Source organism: Amblyomma mixtum, chromosome 1, assembly GCF_055824585.1.
Source record: "Amblyomma mixtum isolate Tamu chromosome 1, ASM5582458v1, whole genome shotgun sequence".
In the NCBI taxonomy this organism is placed as follows: domain Eukaryota; kingdom Metazoa; phylum Arthropoda; class Arachnida; order Ixodida; family Ixodidae; genus Amblyomma; species Amblyomma mixtum.
Genome location: NC_143012.1, coordinates 250,581,814 through 250,604,850, shown reverse-complemented (window position 1 = coordinate 250,604,850; position 23,037 = coordinate 250,581,814). Strand labels below are relative to the sequence as shown.

The window sequence follows — 23,037 nt, the reverse complement described above, 5'->3', positions numbered from 1 at the left end:
GTCGTCTCTGTAGCAAAGGAAAAAATAACGGACCATAGGGCTAACAACAGTATTATCTGCACTGATTCACTCATCGCAAACATCGCACTACTTTCTTTCCAGAAATGCAGTTCAGCCCTTAATTGGCGACATCCTATATAATGTAATAATATACGAAACACAAAGAAACTAAAATAGCTTTAGCTAGATGCCCAGTCACATACACAGATGCCCAGTCACATACGCACATACCCAGAACGGGAAAGTTAGATCCGTGAGCACACAGCACAAAGATCGCATGATATTTGCGCAGAGTAAACTAAAAGCTAAATGGGAGGCTTCAATTAAAATAATCCAGAACCTTGCCTAGGTAAACCAATAATCGAGTAATGTAATTGGTGTGTATAACAAGACGACACACAAAAGTAAGTTTGTGCCGCCTTCGCATATGTCATCCTCATGTGACACAAAGATTCAAACTTTTGAAACACGATAAACCTATATTTGAAGCATATAGAGACGAGCTGACTGTCAACCACATCCTTTTATGTTGTGCACAAAACTTGAGAAACTAAGAAAAACGCTGTTTTTTAATCATCATATCTCATTACATTCAAGCTTCCTGCAAGAATAAATATCCCTCGCTGAAATTTCTTGCGTTAGCGCATTTATAAGATAAGCAAACATTCCTTAGGATTTTAAAAATGTTTTTCATCTTTCACAGAGCAACAAACTTAACCGTGTGTTTTGCGCAAGATTACCTTCATTCCATATGCGCAATAAAATCCAACAAATGAACAAACAATACCATTATTCCCACTTTTTATGATAACCCTGTTCACCTTTTTGCACACAGAAATGGAACCCAGCGAAAGACCCCCAAATCACAACGTCGTCATGACCAGGGACGTGGTCTCGATGACGTATATCCTCCTGGCGCGTATCGTGCTGTTTTCTTGTTCCAGCCTCAGAATCTCATCTTACATTATTAATCAAGAGCCAGGTGCTATCACCAAGAAATAAAACGCAAATAAGAAAACGAATTCCCGATACCAGATCTCAGACATATTGGACCCTGGAGAGTTGACACAAGCAGGATTTATAAATGTTTCTAAACGGCAAACTTCGCTCCTTTCAAGTGAAAGTGACCTTCCCCCTTTCCTTTCAAGGGAAAAATGATTGAGCTTCCCAGGGCAAATATCTTCTAATTTAGTTGTTCGCGTTTCATGTGTTGCCTATAGCACATATCTTATTCTCAACGGCAAGTTCTCGAAAACCGTTTTTATATGACAGTAGAACGCAGGAGGCAACCGAACTGAGAATTAGGAGAAATGGTGGTGAATTGAAAATATGCTAAGGACAAAATAAGCCAGTACATATTTCGAGTTTATTTGAATTCACGCCTGTCGCCACAAATTCTTATTCTTTTTGGCATTGGCAGCAAATTCGAGTATGTGAGGTAAGAACATCTAAAGTGAAGCGAATTTTCGCTTTTCTAGTTCTTCACTTTACATACCGACAAAGCACGCAAGGTAAGATAAAGCATAAAGAGGGTTGATACACAGAAAAACAGTCTAGGTCCGAACCAGTTTAAAACAGACTGAACTATCTAGACCGGTGCGAAATGCCGCTCTGAATCTTGACCAGAAATTGAAATCTGTTGTTCGAACCACAACCGAACCAAAAAAATTCCGGTTCGACATTATGCTAGAAACAGATAACATTCGAGGATGGTTACCGCCCACTTCAGGAAATTTCATCAGAAATTAAAAATCTGAAATCAACAGGACACGTCGTTGTGGTGAATGTGACAGCGTGTGACGTCAACAACCTGATGAGAAGCGCTGCGAAAGAGAGGAAATCGGTCCATGTAGTTCCTTCACACATCGCAGTCATGTGACAAGTTGACGTCCAATGAACAGCACTCACTAAAATAGAGAAACTCCCTCCTGAAACAGAGAAGCTCAAATAACGCTGAACCACATTGAGTTTCCCCGCAATTTCGATGTATAACAATTTTGTATTTAACAACAATTCTCTTTTTGAAGGCATTCATATGAATTCGATTAGCACTCTATTCATTCCAATATATTGCTTTTATAGACACCGGAGGGCAATATGGGACTGCATGAATATGTATTTAATGAGAAACTGAATGCATACAACTATTCCACGAGTAACTCTGGAATGAATACAGTTTCTGAAGTAACAAAGCCATGTAAGCAAAATATGTACTTGGCATCTGTCAAATACTGTTTGGCTATTTTATGACGCTAATCATCTCGCGTAGTATCTGGATCTCTCTTCGTAAGGGAAGGATCTTCAAAGAAACTCGACATGGCACTTTTTAACATTAAAACTTAATCGATTGACGATAGCCGAACTGTGACATCTAAGGAGCTATCAGGCAAGAAAATACGGCATATAATTCGTGATGAATTGAGTGGTAGCTGCCACCATCGAAAGATTGTTCATCTTTAAAGAGAGTAGCGATCATTCTAAACAAGCTGAGGAAAGAGACGAACTGAACATAGCGCAGGAATACACAGAGAGATCAAGTAAAAACACTACATGGTAAAAAGCTTTCATGAAAATGATTAAGTGCGATAATTAGGTAAAACCACAGCATGTAATACTGATGGACGACTGCAGTACAAACGAAAGCTAGAGCAAGACAAGCAAGCACTAAAGCACAATAGCTATGTTCCTAGAAATAACGGTATAATCGTTAATAGATAGTGCAGAAAGAAATATCCAAAGGACCATTGGTATCTCATCAGCAGCGCAAGAACAGGAGAGGGACATGTGCTGAATTACATGCGTGAAGTTTCAATGAGCACCACAGTGTGCCTGATCTCGGTATTGTGCAGAATGTAAACTGAGGGCTGACAAGGTGTACGATAGTCAATGTTGAGCACGTCCACCATTCATGGACAAAAATTTCCAGTATTGAAAATTGTAAGGCACTGTTCTACAAATATTGAAAGTAATGGCCCATTCCTCCGATGTGCAGCAATATATTTGTTTTAAATTTTCTCTGTCGCTCGTATCGCGCAGTGAAGAGTGCCAAGAAAACGAATGAGGGACGGTTTTGACGATATCAAAAATGTTAATAGCAAACAATGCCCCTAGACGGGAAGACTGCGGGTATATTGACTGTTATATTGAAATCACGCAATATATGAAATCACGGCGTTCATAAAATCTTTCTCTTGCAAGAATACTTTTTTTCCAGAATTGTTGCGTATGTGAGGCGATCAAGCATGAAGCGACCAAGCACGCAGAGTACAATGGGAGGCTTTGAAAAAATGTTAAGAAAGCTCGATAACTGTCTTGAGTCAGGCTAGTTGGTGCATAGTAAACATGGCATAAAATAACATGAAGAGAAGATCCATGCAAGAGCCAACACACACATGGCACTGAGCTCTCACAGAGCTCTGTGTTCACTGTTTCTTTGCGGGACGCGTTTCATATCGGATGCCACAATTTAAGCTATTTTCGAGTTTTAATAGGACGTTTAATCAAAGTTTTCAAAATGGGTAGTTTGTAAGCGGATTAGAGAATTTATATTGTGTTAATTGTTACAGGTGCTGAACCATTACAATTAACCTCCTCGTTAATTCATCCTGTCGGCTTTAAATATTTATGGAGAATATGTACAAGTTGCTTCAGCCAGCGCGGACGCAAAGCTTTGTTCTGTGCAGTAAAGCTAATAGTTACGTATAGATGTCTGATAAATATGAAATAAACCTTGAAATACAATAAGCATATTTGCATAAAAACATTTCTTACAAATTAACTTTCAGTAACATTTTTGCGCATACACAGAGAAAAACCGAAAACTGTATACCACTCTTCGACAACTCAGACTACAAGAGCAACCAAAATAATCGTTCTACTGCCCTTCGTTACTGAATGCCGAAGGGATGAGAGATAGCAATCGCACAAATCCAGAATCCGAGAAAATTATCTCGAAAGTTTATTTCTTCTCTGGCCTCACACATCGCCTCCGTTTTACATTGAGCCATAGAAATCCTAAATTAATACGAGCGGAATCGCTGATGCCTCATTTTTATTGTAATACTAAGATAGTCGTGCTCCGTCATTGGAAACCAGTGCAATCCGTCATGCGCCTGTGACCATAAGAAGGGCGATCCGCTTACAATTTTCGGCCACCACACATAAATGAGCCATAATTTTTTAAAATTTATACTGCATATTTTGCTAAAATCTTTCATCACGAGACACAAGCAGGTCTGATTATTAAAAGAATAAATTGAGAAATAAAAAATTGTTATAAAATTGGCCGTTTTATGTCCCGCGTCCCCATTCAAAGAAACCTCACTAAATTTTCAGTGGTCTATAAAAAAACAACACAATATAAGATGGTGGCGGGGTTGGTGTAAATGTACAGGTGAGATAAGCCTTACAGTCCACTGGTTAAGAAGTCTCAGAAGCTGTAGGGGAATACATTTATCTCAGCCATGTAGTGGCCGCTGATCCCCACTATGCGAACAATAATTACCAAAGCTCTCATCAGAGTTGATTGAAAGCCATTTATGTCGCACATCCAGGTTATTGATCTGCGCCCTTCAAATATGCGCCAGTAGAAATAAAAATAACCGTACAATGCTAGCAGCCCCGCCGCGGTGGTTCAGTGGTTACGGCACTCGGCTGCTGACCCGAAAGACGCGGGTTCGATCCCAGCCGTGAAGGCCGAATTTTTATGAAGGCGAAATTCTAGAGGCCCGTGTGCTGTGCGATGTCAGTGCACGTTAAAGAACCCCAGGGGGTCGAAATTTCCGGAGCGCTTCAATACAGCGTCCCTCATAGCCTGAGTTGCTTTGGGAAGTTAAACTCCAATAAACCAATAAATCAAACAATGCTAGCAGTCCATTCGCTGCCTAGTTACTCTACACACCTGTTAGGTTTTGACATAGAAAGACTCAATTTAGAGCCAAACGAAATTTCTGGAAATTATATTGAGTACAGCACAGTGAACTGTGGAAAAAAATTGGTTGGAGAGAGTTTAATGACACGAAGAAAAGCAGCCTAGCGGAGACCTGAAGTCGACAATTTCCTAGCATACATTATCAAGATTTAATAAGCATCAGCAGGAGCTGTAATGCGATTAAAATATAACCGATGGTCATTTGCGCTAACGAAAGAGAGAAAAAGGAGAGAAAAAGAAAGAAAGAGGAAGGAAAGAAAAATAGGCAGGAACAGCAGAGAGTAACGGGGGAAGATAAGATTAGAAGACTGCCCGAGATATGCAGGACGCGGTTCGTGCATGGCAGGTATAGATTGCAGATAGGCCTTTTTTTTTTTGTTGAGGGCACGGCAAGGCAGGTGATGACGACGAGGATGATTGTTAATACTTAGATTGGATTATAAACATCAACACTGATGCTCACTTACCCGATAATCGAGCCGTATTTCTTTGCCCATTCGACGGCTTTTGTTGGATCAATATTAGCTGTTGAGATGTTGAGACTTCCCAGCAGCGGCCAAGAGCGGGGGCCAGGTGGCGTCTTTTCAACGTAGCGCTTGTTCCGAAACAGCAACACCACTGCCAGAAGTGCCGCTACCACTGACGTCAGAGCTGCGGCGTACAGCCCGCCCGTACAAGCCGGCAACATTTTCTGCGAAGAACAAAAATTTTCACCAGCTTGAATTGGACACCTTGTTGTCGCACCCACCACACGTTTTATTTTCGTTGCTTAACCATTGCATTAAGGTTTGGGCGTCCATAGAAGGAAGGACGTCGATAAAGAAATTATCACCACTAAAACCCTCATGTACTGAACTATATAAGAAAGGAACTTTGGTGCAAGTTGAAAACGGCACGGAACAGGTAAGTAGGTTCAGAAACTGTGTCCCCTGCGGCAGAGCAAGATCGGCGTCTATGGGACAAAGGAACACTACAGTAAAGCAGGGATTTGGCGCAGAAGAAGGGGCTGCGAACAGACATGGTGAGAGGTGGTGTACAGTCAGTCTCCTCGCGGATGACAACAGGCGCCATGGGCTAGACCCTGGCGAGATATTCGTTACGCCATCAAGCAGGCGGCCAGGAAGATGGGTTAGAGGCCAAAAGCACCGGATATAGTGAGCACGGCGTAAGGCAGTAGAATGACATTTGCGAGAAGAAAAGTATGGGCTGGTGTAAAGAGGACAGCGTAGTCGCTATGATAACCATATGAGAGTGTTACAAAGACTGAAGAGCGTGGAGGAAGGTTGATGTCTTCGGTGGTGACAGGCGCTTGAACGCAGAGAGCAGAAAGAAGAGTGTCCTGCAGTGGACTGGGCGGTATAGAGAACTTGACTTCGGCCGCGAACAACTGATTATAGCGCCATAGCGCGGCAGGTACTCCCAACAAGGAAGGTACAACGACGAACTCTATTTCATAGAGGAAGTGCTTGATGACGACTCCAGTAGTACACACTGCTAACAGCTTAATGTGCTAAGCGCTGCAGGTGCGCAGCGAGAGTGCAGCAATTCGCGTGTTTACTTCCCGCAGGAATTCACAAATATTTGCGCCCCTTACAGAAACCCTATCATCGGTGACAGCAACATTCGTGACAAAAACGCCGTTGACTGAAACTTGTATACTATTCGCTGTATTTACGTCCTCAGGCATCACCAGTATTGGGGGAGTACTGCTGTGGAGTTCCAGGGCCGAAGCTGTTACCCAGGACGCCTACCGACTGTAAGACTGAGGTTTATCGAAAGGAACGGGGACAACGGGAGCAGCGGTGAAAACATTACGAGGTTAGCCAAGTCGAGCAACGACACGCATGGCAGTAGCGAAGGCACTGAAACGAATGTTCATCATATTTTTATGGCGCTCTAGTCATTAGTGGGCAAGGCAGTACCGGTGGATTGCAGTCGCAGCAAAACCCGTTCGCCTTTTTTATGCAGGTCCTTACTTCGTGCATCGATCCTGTTTCTGTTCAGCTCGTCGGCGGCGAATGTGCTGCTTCTTGGAACGAACGATATCAGCATGTGCCAGCGACAGTGCTTTTCCCCGCCAACACCGGCTTTTTAAACGACACCGACGGCCGTTGTCCTGAACTTTTTCGACGTCTGCACTGGCTGTCGCAAGGAACATCGGCATCATCAGATCCTTCGGGAACCGGCCCTGAGGTTTTCTTTGCCAGTGGGCAAGGCAGTACCGGTGGATTGCAGTCGCAGCTGAACCCGTTCGTCTTTTTTATGCAGGTTAGTAGATATCGCTACTCCTATTAACTGAAAAGTGATATTCGTTGTTTGGTCGTGCTGCCTTGCCCAGGTGTTTTGCTTGAAACATTTGCAGAGCGTTTTCACTCATTTTGTTTACTTGCACTTTTGCTTAGCGGTGACGTTGAGTTCAATCCAGGCCCAGAGGTAGCAAAAAAACTCGATGAAATTATTGAGACTCAAAAGGTTTCTTCACACCAACTACAATCTCTAGGAGCAAAGCTTGACCTGCATATATCGGAAAATCACTCTCGTCGAAACAACCTACTCATTTATGGCATTGAAGAGTAATAAACTGAAACAATATATGACCTTAAGAAGCATGTTCTGACGGAAATCTTTGAAAATAAACTTGAAATCAAAGTAGGGAGTTTGGAGAGGATACACCGCTTGGGTAAAAAAGCTGAAGATAAAAACGACCCGTGATTATCAGGTATTTTGATTTCTCTCAAATGGAAGAGGTTCTCCGGATTGCTTCAAAATTGAAGGGTTCCCACACGGCCATTTCAGAGGACTTCTCGCCTAGGCTACGGAAAACGAGGAAGCGACTATGGGCTACTGTTAGGGATGTTAAGAAGCCTGAGGATAAAGTGTACCTCAAGTATGACAAATCAGTTGTCAGTGAAGTGGTGTATGCGTGGAATGAAAAAAAAACAAAGGTATAAAGTAAGTGGTGCCGTTTCAAGTGATATTGGTCGTAACTCTCCGAGTGACGCAGCAATAACCTCTGAATCAATGGAAAATGCCGGGCGTCCGCGAATGAAATGTGCTCACGCTTCTTCTACTTAAGCCTCCAGTTCAGTTCAGCCTTCTTTCAATGCCCTTGATATTTATCATCAAATTAAACAGATACCATCATGTGCAGAGAATATCGCTAGAAATTCTACTGGCAGTCAGATGAAACCACCACCTGAAAGTAGCCAACTACGTGTCATATCTTTGAACGCCAGGAGCATAGTGAATAAAATAAATAGCCTTGAAGTACTGCTCTTTTCTTATGATCCCCATGTACTGGTTATAACCGAGACATGGTTGCACAGTGGTATTTTTGACGAAAAATACCACTGTGAATGTAACGCTTCTTGATCAAATTGATCAGCATGAAAGCTTGTTTTCGCACCTAATAACACATGGCTTCACCTTTTACCTTAGTGCTTTGTATCGTCCACCTGATGCAATGAATTATTTTATGTCTAGTCTTTTCGATCGTTTAATGCATCACCAGAATCGAAATTTAAAACTTACCGGTGATTTCAGCCTCCTTGCCATCGACTGGGTCAAACCATTGTATGGCCTATGTGCCTCATGTGATGATATTTTAGATCTGATGTTTTCGTTAAACCTTAAGTAAGCTGTTCGTGAATACGCCACACAGTCATCTGTTCTAGACCTATTCTTTGTTAGCCAAACCTTATTCGATTGAGTCCTTGACGTTGAACCGGGAATCTCACATCATTGTCTATTATACTTTTGTTGTACTTCGCCTGCTGCTTCCGGGAGGCGTCCAGTTAAAATGATAAAGGACTATGTTCGTGCGGATGATAATGCAGTTATGGACGCCTTACAATCGCAGTTAAGCAGGTCATGCGAGTATGACGTTCATAGTTTATGGCATCACTTTAAGAATGCAGTGCAGTATTGTACTGAACATTTTATTCTACTTGGAAAAGTTCACACCAACCGTCGCAATCTTTGCACAACTCGAGAAATTGTTCAACTGAAACGCAAAGTGAAGCGATGTAGGAAGAAATAGATGTCTTCCTTACAACAGTTCAAACTATTGAAACAGAAACTTGCCTTAAAGTTAAAATCAACGAAGTTTTATTATTTTAACACGACGCTCCCCGAATTTATCAGAAGTAATCGCCAAAAATTTCGGAATTTTTTAGGTCGAATAATCAACAGTTGAGTAAAGTTAGAATTAACAGTGATGTTTCGACAGACTGCACAATGATAGCAGAAGTTTTTAACTTGTACTTTCAAAGCGTGTTTTTGACGGAGAGGACAACCACAACTCTAAGGGATCGTTTTGGGGCCGCTGCTTTCCCTAATTTATATAAATGATCTGTCGGTTTCTATCCCCGAGAATGTGGCGTTAAAGCTTTTTGCAGATGATTGCATACTTTTTACGACCATAAATAATCAGAATGATCACTACATCTTGCAAAATGCGCTTTTAGCGGTTCATCAGTGGTCTGTAAAATGGGATATGCAATTAAACCTTGATAAAACTGTTCTCTTGAGAATTTCACATAAAAAACATTTTAGTCTGTTCTCTTACTGCCTGCTAAACCATAAAATCCACGAGGTTACACATTATAAATATTTAGGAGTAACGTTAAGACATCACTTAAGCTGGTCTTCCCACATTGCAAACATTTGCTCCTCGTTTTGTTCTAAGCTTTGCTAATTGAGGCGGAAGCTTAAAGATACCCCGTGTAAAGCCAAACTCCTTGCATACTCAACATCTATTAGGTCCGAGTTAGAGTTCGCTCCGATTTTATGGAACCCTTTCATTAAGAAAGACATATACCAGATAGAGATGGTGCAAAGGAAAGCGGTTAGGTTTTTTATAACAAATATAGGAGGCTGGACTCACCTACAACGCTAATGAAAACCAACCATATTCCACTACTTGAAGTAGGCAGGAAAATTTCCTGTCTATTGTTTATGCGTAACTTTTTAACCCATAAATTAAACATACCCCTCCCCGCAATTCTCAAGCAATTATCGCGCCGAACACACCATTCACGTGCTCATTTGCTCGAACCCATTTTTGAAAGGACTGATTCCTCCAAGCACAGTTTTTTTCTACTGACTGTTTCCGACTGGAACTCGCTTCCCGTGGCCATTTTTCAGTCCTCCAATTTCAGTAAAGCTCTCAATAAGCATTTTCTTGGGTTAATGAGCGTTGTATTTCATTGTTTTCCTCATTTATTGTAACGCCATGTATTTCTTTTGGCTTTTGTTATTTAAAATGTCTTGTATAGGCCCTTGCTGCATGGGCTAATATATTGGTCTGCAGTATTTTCAAATAAATAAACTGTTATCGACCTTTACGCTTTCTCGGCTTGCTGCACAGTCAAGTCCAAGCACATGAAAATCTTTATTGATGCCACAGCACATCACCGATGCCGGAGTATTGATGATGCATGGCTGCATTAGGGCACAAAATGGACTTCAAGAGAAAGAAAAGGCACTTGCACAGTCATAAGTGGTTCGCGCTCAGGCTATTCAGTTTCATGCGGGTCTCTTTTAAAGCAGTTTAGTACTGCATGCAAGTTAAATAGTTCGCCCATGTCGCCTTCTTACCTTTATGAGGATATCAAATATCCTCACTGCTAATTTTATCTGCCTGTTCAGGGCAGAACAATATAAGCGTATTAATCTTCTGATCATACCTGCATCATGATTGTGTGTCAGCGTTTAATAGCACACACAATTTTTTACAGTTTACATATAATAAAGCTCAAATTTTTTTAAACTTCACCTGGTCCTCACTGCAAAATTTGTTCATAAAAAATATAGACTAGAATGGGAACGTCTTCAGGGTGCTTATTCAGACTCAGTGGAACGGGCAAAAGCTACTGAATATATAAACTCGTGGCACTCCCGCTCAGCATCAGGTTTAGAAATTAGTCAACGCGCCCCTATAAAAGCTTGTAGCAAAATTCCAAGCTGGGCTTGTTGATTCATAGTCTTTTCCAGGAAAACTTACAGCTTCACCATGACGTTGCATCTTAAACATAGCCGAAGGGTTTCTGAGTGCCCAGGCTGACCAATACTCGAGGCAAATTCTTAGCCACCTGTCCTTCCTTGGGTCATAGTGCCTTAAAACCCGTGCATGGCAGTCTGCACTTACCAAACGATCGAATCCTAAACACTAACACAAACAAAGTTTCCTTAATCTTCATCACATAGCCAGCACATAGTCAAACCACAGATAACAACCGGCTCCCAGGAGACTTCTTATATTCTACCTTGACTTTTTTTTTGCACATAATGAGCGCAGCATTACCTTTAAATCTTTGCTACTATGCTGGAGATTATAGTTTAATATAACAGGAGAAAGTGATTCCTCACCACGAGACGGACGACAGAAATCGTAGACCCGGCTTGATCAGTCAACCACGTATGTGTTAAATTCGCTTTCACCTTGCCATTTGAGAACAGTTGTGGTTAAAACGAGCCTTTTAATATGACGCACGGCTGCTGCAGGTGCACAATATGCGCTACGTTGAATATTTAGCTTTCCAACAGTGGTAGTTCTGCTTCGTGAACTGTGCACATGTTCGCCTAACCTTAGTTGAGGTACGCATTTCCGGCGCACATCCTCTGCTTCGGGACTGCAAATTTCCCATCTGCTACACTATGCCTCACCAAAGATTCGTTATATTAAAATGAAAGCCTGCATTTTAACTAGGAACACGGAAACATTTCACAGACTTCAATGAATACTGCCAGGAACTGAGAAAATTGCAGACTGAATGGCAAAAATAATCATGTATATGCATGCGTATGTACCTATTACCACAGTGGTCAGTGATGTGATCCTGATATATATATGTGTGTGTGTGCGTGCATGCGTGTGTGTGTGTGCGTGCGTGTGTGTGTGTGCGTGTGTGTGTGTGCGTGCGTGCGTGCGTGCGTGTGTGGGAGCGTGTGTGTGAGTGCGTGCGTGCGTGCGTGCGTGTGTGTGTGTGTTTGGTTTGGTTTGGTTTATGGGGTTTAACGTCCCAAAGCGACTGAGGCTATGAGAGACGCCGTAGTGGAGGGCTCCGGAAATTTCGACCACCTGGGGTTCTTTAACGTGCACTGACATCGCACAGTACACGGGCCTGGAATTTCTCCTCCAAAGAAATTCAACCGCCGCGGCCGGGATCGAACCCGCGTCTTTCGGGCCAGCAGCCGAGCATCATAGCCACTGAGCCACCGCGGCGGCGGCGGCGGCGGCGGCGGCGGCGGCGGCGGCGGCGGTGTGTGTGTGTGTGTGTGTGTGTGTGTGTGTGTGTGTGTGTGTGTGTGTGTGTGTGTGTGTGTGTAATTAATTACTTTACTGAAGTAATTACTTTAAGTTTATTCTCTCTCTTTCTTCCTCACTCTCTCACACGCCGTGTCGACGACATTTCCGCAGACACCAGAAAAGCTACCCCTACTCGCTCAAAGGGTTTCTGAGAGCGTGCGCAAGAAGTGCGCATCGGTGACAGAGGCAATACTCTGACCGGATGGTGGATTTCATTCGTCCAACCTCATCGCGTTGGTATGCATTTTTCACGTTGTGTCTTGATACTAGGCTTAACGGTGCGAAAACTGAGAAAACATTAACAGTGCCCCTGGGCTTTTGTATAATTCGTCTGGACACACGAATATTTTCTTGCAGTTTCACAAAGACTTTAAGAACAACAATATACTCTCTTAGCGACCAAATTCATATATATAGTTTGAGAAATTTATCTTCGTTTCTTGAAGACTACCATGCCAGCGACTCTTGTTCTCTGTTCGTTCTCAATAGATTGCTCGAGCGAGGTTGAGGCTGCTGCTAACTACCGGCAGCCCAAGACATTCATTCGTCCACCACTCGTGGCACAGCACTTCGATCGAGAAAACAGCTCTCACAACTCGGGCAAGCAGCCTGAAAAGCGACGCTAACCAACGTTAGCTACGCCGGTGCTCAGAATACGCAAGCTATGCTGATTTACCGCAGTGCACAGGCGTTCGAACACCTGTGTTCGTTGCTCTATGTAGATTCGAGTCTACGGTAACTGAAGTTTTAGGCAAAAAGCTGCTGGCATGAAGTCGCCTTAGAGGGATGCAGACGCAAAATTTAGAACGAAAACAAAGGAGGTGATTTGTTTCGTGGGGTCAAGGAGATGCTTTGCAGCAATTTTCATTCTCAGGCTTGAAGTAGAACATATTTTAATAAAATTCTGAACGTTGCCCGGGCACCCGCTCGGCATTTCCACCCAAATCGAGTGATGTAGACATGTACTTGCCTCAATTACTGTGACCACTTCGAACTCACTGGTTGTTAACAGAAACAATCCGAGCTTTCATGCACGCCGACGCCTCCAGAATGTGGTGGCACAAGTTTGCTGTTCGACCGTGACGTCAAGTGCAGCGCAGAGCTGGCGCCGGCCGAGATCGCAATTGTCAGTACAAAATAAATTGTAATTGTCTATTTGGGCTGCGCACTGGTGTTTTGAGTTCATCTGTGTGATTACTACGCCTGTATGCCTCTTTCAAAGCAAAAACCAGAACTTTACTCCTTTACTCATTTAAAGAGTAAAAGGCCGCGTGAAGATCAGTTCCTCCTCGAGTCCTGTAGGCGATTGGCTGAAAGTGTATGAACATCAAGCTGGCCGCGATGGCCGCATGTTGAATTAGTTTTCAAGAAAATTGTGTCAAGACTCATAGCTCAATGGAGATGGTGACAACACGACAACACAGCTGCAGACTATGCCTATGATATCGGCTTAATATGTCATCTGCATGGCAGAAGTTAATTTAAGACTCATGTGCGTGTTCGTGCTTTCGTATATTCTGGATGAGTTTATGGAGGCGTAATCAAACTTAGTATCCTTGAGCGTCAGCTTTGACTGCCGGGCCAAATTGGCAAACGCTAATAAAGAAATGTGCGCAGAGGAAACACGTCAAGCTGAGCCCGATCAAGCTGAGCCCATCGGTGAGAGCAATCAACCCTGAAACAATAAATGTACAGTGTAAGCTCTTAGACCTCTGAGCAATACCTTCCTCTGAGCAATGCCCAAGCTATTTGGGCATTCTAGCTCTTGTCTGTGCACCCGAGAGAACAGAACGTTTAAGGATGCAAACTTTCCCCGGCATTTCTCTTAGTGCCGCGCACATCACGTTCTGATTAGTACAAGATCGCAACGTTTCGCCATGTCATAATAGCGCTTTTCTCACCGTCAGAGTTACTTAAACAAGATTGGAAACTCTCGAACCCTTCCCATCAAACACTGTAATTAGCCGCTACGTTGAATTCTTCCTCTTTAAAGACCAGTACGTTCCACAACCACCTCGTGCAAGCGGCAAAACATTGAGCTCCATTGCACATGGTTGCACTATTGCACAACATATCAAATAAAACCGAAAGTCGAACAAGTTGGTGGACGTTCATGATGACAAATAACGCGAAGAAACACGAAGGACGCACAGGTCGACGTAGACAAGCGCCATAAACTAGAAACCAGATTAGAAAAGAATAAATAATTTAGCGCTTGTCTACGTTGTTGTGCCTGCCCATTGTTTTTTTTTCGTGCTATTTTTGAACATGAACATAACAGGTTATCCTATACTAGGTGGCGAAACAGCAAGGACAATATTTTCCTGCACCCTCCACAGACGTATCCGGTGCAGTGCCGGAGCCCACATTTCGCTGGCGGGCCTGTCTAAACCAGCGCTGCGCGCCCGCCGGCGCTCAAAGCAGACCCAGACTTTCTCGGACAAGTCGCGACATGCAGCGTGACTCATCCCGCCGCCGCGGCGCCGACACGGACCCTTCCTCCTCTCCTCCTCTCCGTCGGTGCGAACTCCTCCGACGCTCGTCGGCTCTCGACCATTGGTCTAATTTGAACGGTGGCCAGTGATTGGAGGATTTGAACGGCTGGCTGCCGTAACCGTTATCAGCGGCTATAAAAACGGAGCCGCGCTGAACCCGAGCAGCAGACGGGCAACAGAAGAGCCATCACGCCGGAGCTACGCTCGCCGCCGGGGCCGCCCTTCTTCTGTGTGCCTGCCCGTGGTGCTCTTGACCCTTGTATCATGTAAAAGCCCTTGTACATACTGTACATAAACGTCCTTTACTCACCGTCGCCTCGACCGTTTCCTGGCTCGGACTCCCAGTCCCAACAGTGGTGGCAGCGGTGGGATGCCTCAGTCCCAACAGTGGTGGCAGCGGTGGGATGCCTAAAACCCAACAGTGGATGGCAGCTGCGGGATCGACCGGCGTCAGCTACCTCGGCGCGGTGAGTGCCTGATGTTTTCCCCTCAATTCGCCAGACTGCTCTAGCACACCTTACTGTAGTTTAGAGTAGGGCTGTGTGTAGCACTGTAGAAAGCTTTGCTGTTTCGAGCCAAGTCGGAGCGCTTTGAAACGAAAGCTGGTGCAGAGGGAGTTAACGAGGCGTTTTGGAAAGAATTACTTGCGCGTGTCATGCTAGTAGCGCTATAGTAGTGAACGGCAAGGGAATTCTAAGAAAAGGGCAAACTACAAGAGGCTATTGTGCGCGATGGAGAACTTCAAAGTGAAGGAACTCATCGAAATTTGTGAAGAGTTGGGCATTGATTTGGGCCCCGCAAAACGAAAGCATGCGATTCTTGAGATCATGCGAAAGGAGAATGTAACGGCTGAGGAAGCCAATGAGGCCTGGGAAGAGATCACAGAACGCCGTGAGCAAGAAGAGGCTGAAAAACAGAAGCAGCTTGAGCGCGAACAGGCAGAACGTGAGCGCGAGGAGGCAGAAAAACAGAAACAGCTTGAGCGCGAAGAGGCAGAAAAACGGAGGCAGCTTGAGATAAAACGGCATGCCCGCGCTAAGAAACTGATGGACCTGGAGCTTGAAGCGCATGAGATCGATTTCGAGAGATATAAAACATTGTCCGCTGTGCATGAGACTAACGGTCAACAGCTGAGAGACAGGCCGCAGCCCTTCGTGATCGCCGAAGATATGGCGAAATGTTTGGCGGATTTCGAGCGCGTCTGCGAGAGAAAACGCGTTGAGCGGAATGGTTGGGCACAGAAGTTGGTAGCCCTGCTTTCCAGCGAAGCGTATGACGTTGTCAAGCGCCTGTTGGACGACGGCTTGGCGGACTACAATGAGCTGAAAAGCTTCTTACTGGCTAGATATAACGTGTCACCGCTGGACCTTCGCCAAAGGTACCTGCGAGAGAATAGCACCCCATCGTTTAACGATTTTCCCTACCAGTTTAAAGCCGAAATTTTAGAGTGGCTCGAAAATGCTGAAGGGTCGGAAGATCGTGACACAGAGGTATAGTGCGTCGCTGTAGAGCAGCCCTGCCAGTGCGGCACAGAGGAACGTAGTCCGTACGTGGCAGATGTAACTTCTGCTGTAACAATGGGAATTGCCCCGCATTCGCCAACTGAGAAAACCTCTCTACCATCGGATAAGGTAGCCACAGCATCGGACGGTGAAATCACAGAGGTCGCGCTTATTGAGATTGTGGCGGAGTTACCGGAAAGCGGATCTCCTAGCGTGTCGAAAGCAGGAGAAGTTGCCGAACAGGGCAGAGAGGACGTCCGTCTGGACATTAATGAAAACGCTTGCGCCGACGCAAGCGAAGTAAATGAGGACGGCACACCGTGTTGTGCAGCGCGTTCGGCAGAGATGCAGAAACCCGAAACTTACGATCAACGGAAGCAGGCGCATGGAGAGTTTGCGGACGCTGAGTTGTGCGTTAGTGTCTCTGGCGAGGGATGCGAAACGAGTCCCGTGCTTTCGCACTGCTCTGAGCTTTGCGACTTTCCAGAAAGCAGCTGCAGTAGCGGGAACACCGCGACTGAGTGCAGAGCCGATCCTCATCCGAAATTGGCTGAAACGCGTCAGGAGCATGACGAGAACTGTGTACCAGCACTCATGTCAGTTGAAAACACTGGTCCGTCCGCGCCTGAAGAAACTAAGGTGCTGGACGACAGTGGAGTACAGAACGTTCCAGACGACATGGGGGCTGTAGACGTCATTCCATCCGAGGGAGATGAGCACGAATGCGCACTCAGAGACGCTGAGCAGGAAGAGCGCAGTTTGGACGAGGCTAGTAAAAGCGCCATAGATAGACGTGATCTAGGTAGCACACGTGAATCGGCTGACAACCAAAGTGCTATTGTCAGAAAGCAGAAACCTAGGCGACGGAAGCAGAATGTGCTTCCTCAGGAGAAGATGAAAGGAAGGCATAAGAAAGAAAGCTGCAATCGGAAAGAAAGTAACAGCCAGTTCCGAAAAGAGAGCTATCACCACAAGGTGATAGACAAGCAGTGCTGCCGCCGAAAGAACAGTAAAGGCAAACTCAAGAGAGACAGCTGTCACCGAAAGACGATGAAAGGCAGGCAAAAGAAAGAGTGGTGCCGCCGAAAGATGAAAGGCAGGCATAAGAAAGACGGGCGCTGCCGAAAAGAGAGAAGGGGCAAGCGCGCGGAAACGGGTTGCTACCATCGGAAGCGCCAACGTCGCCGGCAAAATGACTCTAGTAAAGTCAGTCACGCTGTTAGCCCTGAAACTAGAGTTGCAATCAGAGCTAAAGAAATGTGCGAAGCATCACTATCGCGCAAAGCGAGGTGCATAAGTGTGCCGACGCTCATGGATCTGGGCAGTAGAATAAACCGCAAAAAGAAATCGTACAAACATTCGTGCGGAAAAGTGCACCAAGGCAGCAAACCGATATTCAAGAGAGCGCTGGTCAAGAAGCTCAAAAAAAAGGAGCGAGGCAGGGGTGAATCTTGCCGCGAGCACAGAGAGAGCAAGACGCGCAAAGGCACGTGCTTTCATGCGGGCTCTCGCTTTCCGCTTCAGTCACGGGAGAAACCGCGCTCCCACAGAAAGCGGCACGCGCGCGCAAGGAAAACGCGTGTACGGCTCAAAAAGTGCAAGATTGTACGGGGCCGTAGTGACAGGGGCAGGAAAGTTAGAGAGAAGAAACCGTCTAAGCGCTCGGCCAAGTGCAATCGCGATAGAAAGCCGCGTGTCAGGATAACACCATTTAGTAGGCGTGAAATCAAAAGGCCGTGTAGATGCGAACCTGACCTCGAGCGGAGAGGCAAACGGATGCGCGAGAAAGTCAAGACTCGTGGAAGGTTTCACTTGCCACCACGAACAAAGAGAAAGAAACAACGGTCGCACCGGAAGCGTTGCGCACTCGCAACTGAACGCCGCAACTGGCGCGCGAAGCGCAAAGAACGGGATAAGTCGTCAGTGAGAGAAAACAAATCATTTTCGTACTGTACCGCCCGTAGAAACTGGAAAGACAAGTACAGAGAGAACGAAAAGCGCGTCTACCGTGAAAGAGGCAGAGGCATTAGCTTCCATCGTAGTAAAGAGAGAGAGAGAAAAGCGCAGCTACAGCGAAGGAGGCAGAGTCATTAGTTTCCGCTGTAGCGGGTGTCGTTTAACGTCCGTTAGAGGCGAGGGAAACGCGAACGTAGACGCACTAAGCCGTGTGTTCTAAGCAACGCTGCCTTCGCCTCCTCTTGGTTTACATTTTGCCACTTCGCGAACAGCTGTTAAGTTCGTAAATCGGGGCAAAATTTATGTCCTCATTTGTGGCCTCAGCTGACTGTTTTCCTGGCCGAGTGATCTCAAGAGAGCAAATTTATTTTGCATTCATTTCATTCCAAGTGTTTCCTGTGTTTGACACTTTGTTTGAGTTAATTCCTTTAAAGTTCTTGTATCCCACATGTGTCTCTTGTAGAAGAGGGAACAAAAAGGGGACAGGAATATAGCCAGCAGAGTTTTGTGACTGAGTCTGGTGTTTTGACGGGTGACAGAGGGCACTTGCTTGTGTTGGGTGTTGCCTGTTGTCGGTCGGTTCCTGGCAACATGCAGAACGATCAACGACCGATGCTGAGAAGCAAGCTCTTCCGAAGGACCGAGCGAAGCTGATCCAGTCACCTGGGCGACAAAGCTGCGGAGCACTGATCCTGTCCTGACGAGCGGGACCTGTTCTCGGAAAGGAGCTTGGAGCTACCTGCGGCTGAACACCGGACGAGAACTTGGAGGAGCCTGGCGTACGAGCGCGCCCCGCATCCGAGCCACGCGGAAGTAGCTCGTCTTCGTGGCGCATTGTCTGGCGGCGGTGGTGCTGTAGTGCCGGAGCCCGCATTTCGCTGGCGGGCCTGTCTAAACCAGCGCTGCGCGCCCGCCGGCGCTCAAAGCAGAGCCAGACTTTCTCGGACAAGTCGCGACATGCAGCGTGACTCATCCCGTCGCCGCGGCGCCGACACGGACCCTTCCTCCTGTCCTCCTCTCCGTCGGTGCGAACTCCTCCAACGCTCGCCGGCTCTCGACCATTGGTCTAATTTGAACGGTGGCCAGTGATTGGAGGATTTGAACGGCTGGCTGCCGTAACCGTTACCAGCGGCTATAAAAACGGAGCCGCGCTGAACCCGAGCAGCAGACGGGCAACAGAAGAGCCATCACGCCGGAGCTACGCTCGCCGCCGGGGCCGCCCTTCTTCTGTGTGCCTGCCCGTGGTGCTCTTGACCCTTGTATCATGTAAAAGCCCTTGTACATACTGTACATAAACGTCCTTTACTCACCGTCGCCTCGACCGTTTCCTGGCTCGGACTCCCAGTCCCAACAGTGGTGGCAGCGGTGGGATGCCTCAGTCCCAACACCGGTGATCCCGGAGACGACCTCAGTTATTCTATATGCTGAGCTCTGACAGCGCATACGGACCGCAGGTGGCTTTTCGTTGCTTGGCTCTTCACATTTTAACAGGAAACAGCAGTTCAAAATTCGTGGCTCATGACCTATGTAAGCAGGATGACGCATCCTACATGCATAGGTTTTGCCACACTTCCCCCCTTTCTAGCTAAAATTTCACTTTCATGCGGAGAGATTATTGTTATGCATAGAGACATGAATCAATCTTCAAAGAAAGCCGAGGCATGTGTTACTTTTCCATGAGCTTGTCAGCGCATACATAGTGTCCGTTCAATTTTTGCGCTGATTTTCTACGACTGTAGTCGTATAGAGAGCCCAAATCGTCGCTCATTTTTGGTTATCTCAACCTACAAAGAAGTTCTTCGTTGCCAGTCGCATTGGGAATCTCCAGACCAAATATTTTTTCTTTTCTTAACAGCGCTCATCAGATTACAGCTTACTATATTTTAAAAATGCGATTATGCGCTTTTTAGTTGTATTATATATGCGATACGCTTAAACTCACTGAAGAGAGCAGACAGATAGGCCCACTACGTTGCATAGAAAACATGACCATGAGCAGCTTAGCTTTGACTTATCCCAAATAACATTCATTGGTGGCCTGCTAAAATTCACTGTAATAAACAGGTCGAGCAAAACACCCGAGCATAGCAAGGCCCTTGGTTCCACTATCCAGTAGTTTTACTTTTGTAGGAAAGAAATAACAATCTCAAAAGAAAACTTTTATTTATTCACTTAGTTTCGAGTTAACGCAGGCAAGTGCCTAAAGAAAATTGGTGCTCAGACAAGAAGTGTAAATGATGGAAAAAGAAGTTTAAGAAACGCATTTGTATAAAACACACTACACGTTACACAAAAAATTACACTACACAAGACAAAACAGGTTGACAAAGCTTGAAGGCTCCAGGTCTAAATTAAAGCCGCCGAATGTCGAACACGATATCAGATTACCTCTGCAGGAAAACATTCCGCAGCGACAAACACTAGATGCCAGCATCTCTAAAATTCACAAGGGGCTAAATCATTTTTGGGCTGTCTTGTTCAGTGCACGCCAAAGCAATTAATATGAGAATACTTATGGCTGTGCTGAAAAATCGCGAGAAATCTAGCGCACAGTGGAATATGAGGCGATTGGTTGTTTTTATAGGGTTTAAAGTCTCAAAGCGGCTAAGGCTATAAGGAATGCCGTAGTAGTAGAGGGCTAAGGCAAATTTCGACAACCAGGAGTCTACTAACGTACACTAAAATCGCGCAGTACACAGGCCTATAGCATCCCGCCTCTGTGGGCGGACGGACGGACGGGCGAGTGGAGCAGGGTGGTGGCAGTTGCCGCCATGCTCGACTCTTTTTCTGTAATTTTGTTTACCTTTGTTGTATATTGCTATCAAAATTGCCCATTTTCCTTAAACACGCTTTCCTACGCTTCTGACCTTATGTGACCTCTCTGCTTTTGAGCCACGAATCTTTCAATCGCTTTTTGCTAACTTCAACCTGAGATTTATCTACATGATCATTGTTATCTCTAAACCTAGAGCCTCAGGATGAGTGGCTGTGCCTGCATTGACAAATTGATGGATACCATCACATTTGAGTAGGAGGTGTTCAATTCTTCCGACAGGCTTACCACACACAGCACATGTGGCATCATCATCGTTAAATTTCTTTTTGTAGCTGTGCGTTCTAAGACACCCTGACCTAGCTTCAAAGAGTAGGGCACTACCTCTTGAGTTATCATAGAACGATTCTTTCCTGATCTGCCTTTTCCAGTATCGATATAGTTCTACACTACGCTTCTTGTCTATTGAATTAATTAAATTTTTACTTTCCACGTTTTTTACCTGTCCGTCCTCATGTTCGGCATAATCACTGCTTAGCTTTCTAGTTCTTTTCCGCCAATGTGAGACAACGCTCTTTCTGTATAAGTATTTATATACCTTAGCTGCCCACCTGTTACCGTTCAATCTCCTCAGGCGTTCTTCATATTGTATTTTATTCTGAGCTTCCCGTGCTTCGAGCGATGCCCAGCCCGTATTCCCCTGTACTGCCTCAACTGGGGTTTTGCCGTTAGCACCTAGTGCTAATCTTCCAACAGCTCTCTGATTTACTTCTCGTTGTTGTTTTTGTTGGCCTCTGTTGGTGGTGGCCTGCGTCAAAATATGACCGCCAATACCACGGCCGAACCTTTGTTCTTTTCGGCAGGAGTCGAGCACCATACTCACTGGGCCATCGCGGCGGCTTATATGAGTAGATCAATAGCACTGCGTCTCACAGCTCCGTTGTCACGAGAGGGCCTCCTTTGTTTGTTGTTTATATGCGCATTATCACACTTTACGAAAACGTCTTGGGAGCTGAGACACTCTTTCCAACTATTAACAATCCTTTAAAAAAAATGTAGTCGTTGATGGTGATTGTAGATCTACACTTTAGTTCCAGAGAAAAACTTTCCATAAATCACGAGGAAAAATTCTGCAAAAAAAACACGCTGCGCTTAATGTCGACTTCTGCTCATAGTGGTGGCCAGTGAAGCTGAAATACACAGAATGGGGGCTACAAGCCCATTATCCTGGGCGCCACTAAGATTGAAATAATGTGCTGCGGCTTGACGCGCGTAGTGGTCTATGATACGCTTAATGGCGACCAATGGCTAAGTTATCTAACTTACTACGACGGTTCACATCTCACGAGCTACCACCTATCTGCGCTCATTCGGCTGACAGCTGCTGAATGCTGCCTTCTACGTGACACAAACTGAGGGCGAAGTTCTCTTCTCAGCCGTTCATGCAATTCGAAAACAGGTTAATCTCATCGTTGGAAAACTGTATAGCGTGAAACCATAACACAAATGGGTCATCACCCAGCCATTTGCATTTTTAACTGCATTTCAATGGTGTCCTGCGCTCAAATGAAGAATCGAAAATATTTGGTTGGAACAGGCCAGTTCTTGTCCTTATCAACATCCATATCAACGAAAGAAAAATACGTGGGCCCGAACGGGCTCCGTGCTTTTCATGTAGTTCATTTTCCGAACTGCAAGTTTCCAAATTAACGAGGCGTAAACGCACAGAAAACACTTGGTCTCGAGGCAAATTTTTCGCGATCAAAACGTTCATATTAACGGGGCTAGTATAGCCTAGTTTCGACTACACTCAGAACACACGGTAAGCAAAAAGCTTTTGCGAGATACAACTGCCGTAGCAATGTGTGCATATATACGTATATAAGACACTCATTCTAAAATACAAGAGAAGGGCGACGGAAAGAACCGTGTCGCACATTTCTTTCCGTCGTCCTTCTCTTGTCTGCGCTCTTTCAGAATGAGTGTCTCCCAACTCGCCCAGACTTCTATTTTCGCATATATGAGGCGCCAGCATAACAGCACCAGAAAACAAAGGTATGATTTGCAACACC

General features: G+C 45.4%; 1 protein-coding gene across 1 annotated transcript in view; it reads right to left on the bottom strand.

Moving 5' to 3' along the window:
• Positions 1-6,001, bottom strand: part of LOC149371470 (cytochrome P450 2H2-like) — a 50,575-nt gene extending 44,574 nt beyond the window's left edge. The window contains exons 1-2 of the mRNA XM_089580211.1: positions 5,945-6,001; positions 5,398-5,621 (exon numbers count right to left, since the gene is read on the bottom strand). Of these exons, the coding sequence (XP_089436337.1) occupies positions 5,398-5,621; positions 5,945-6,001 (281 nt within the window). The remainder of the gene's footprint in view (positions 1-5,397; positions 5,622-5,944) is intronic.
• Positions 6,002-23,037: the final 17,036 nt, after the last annotated feature.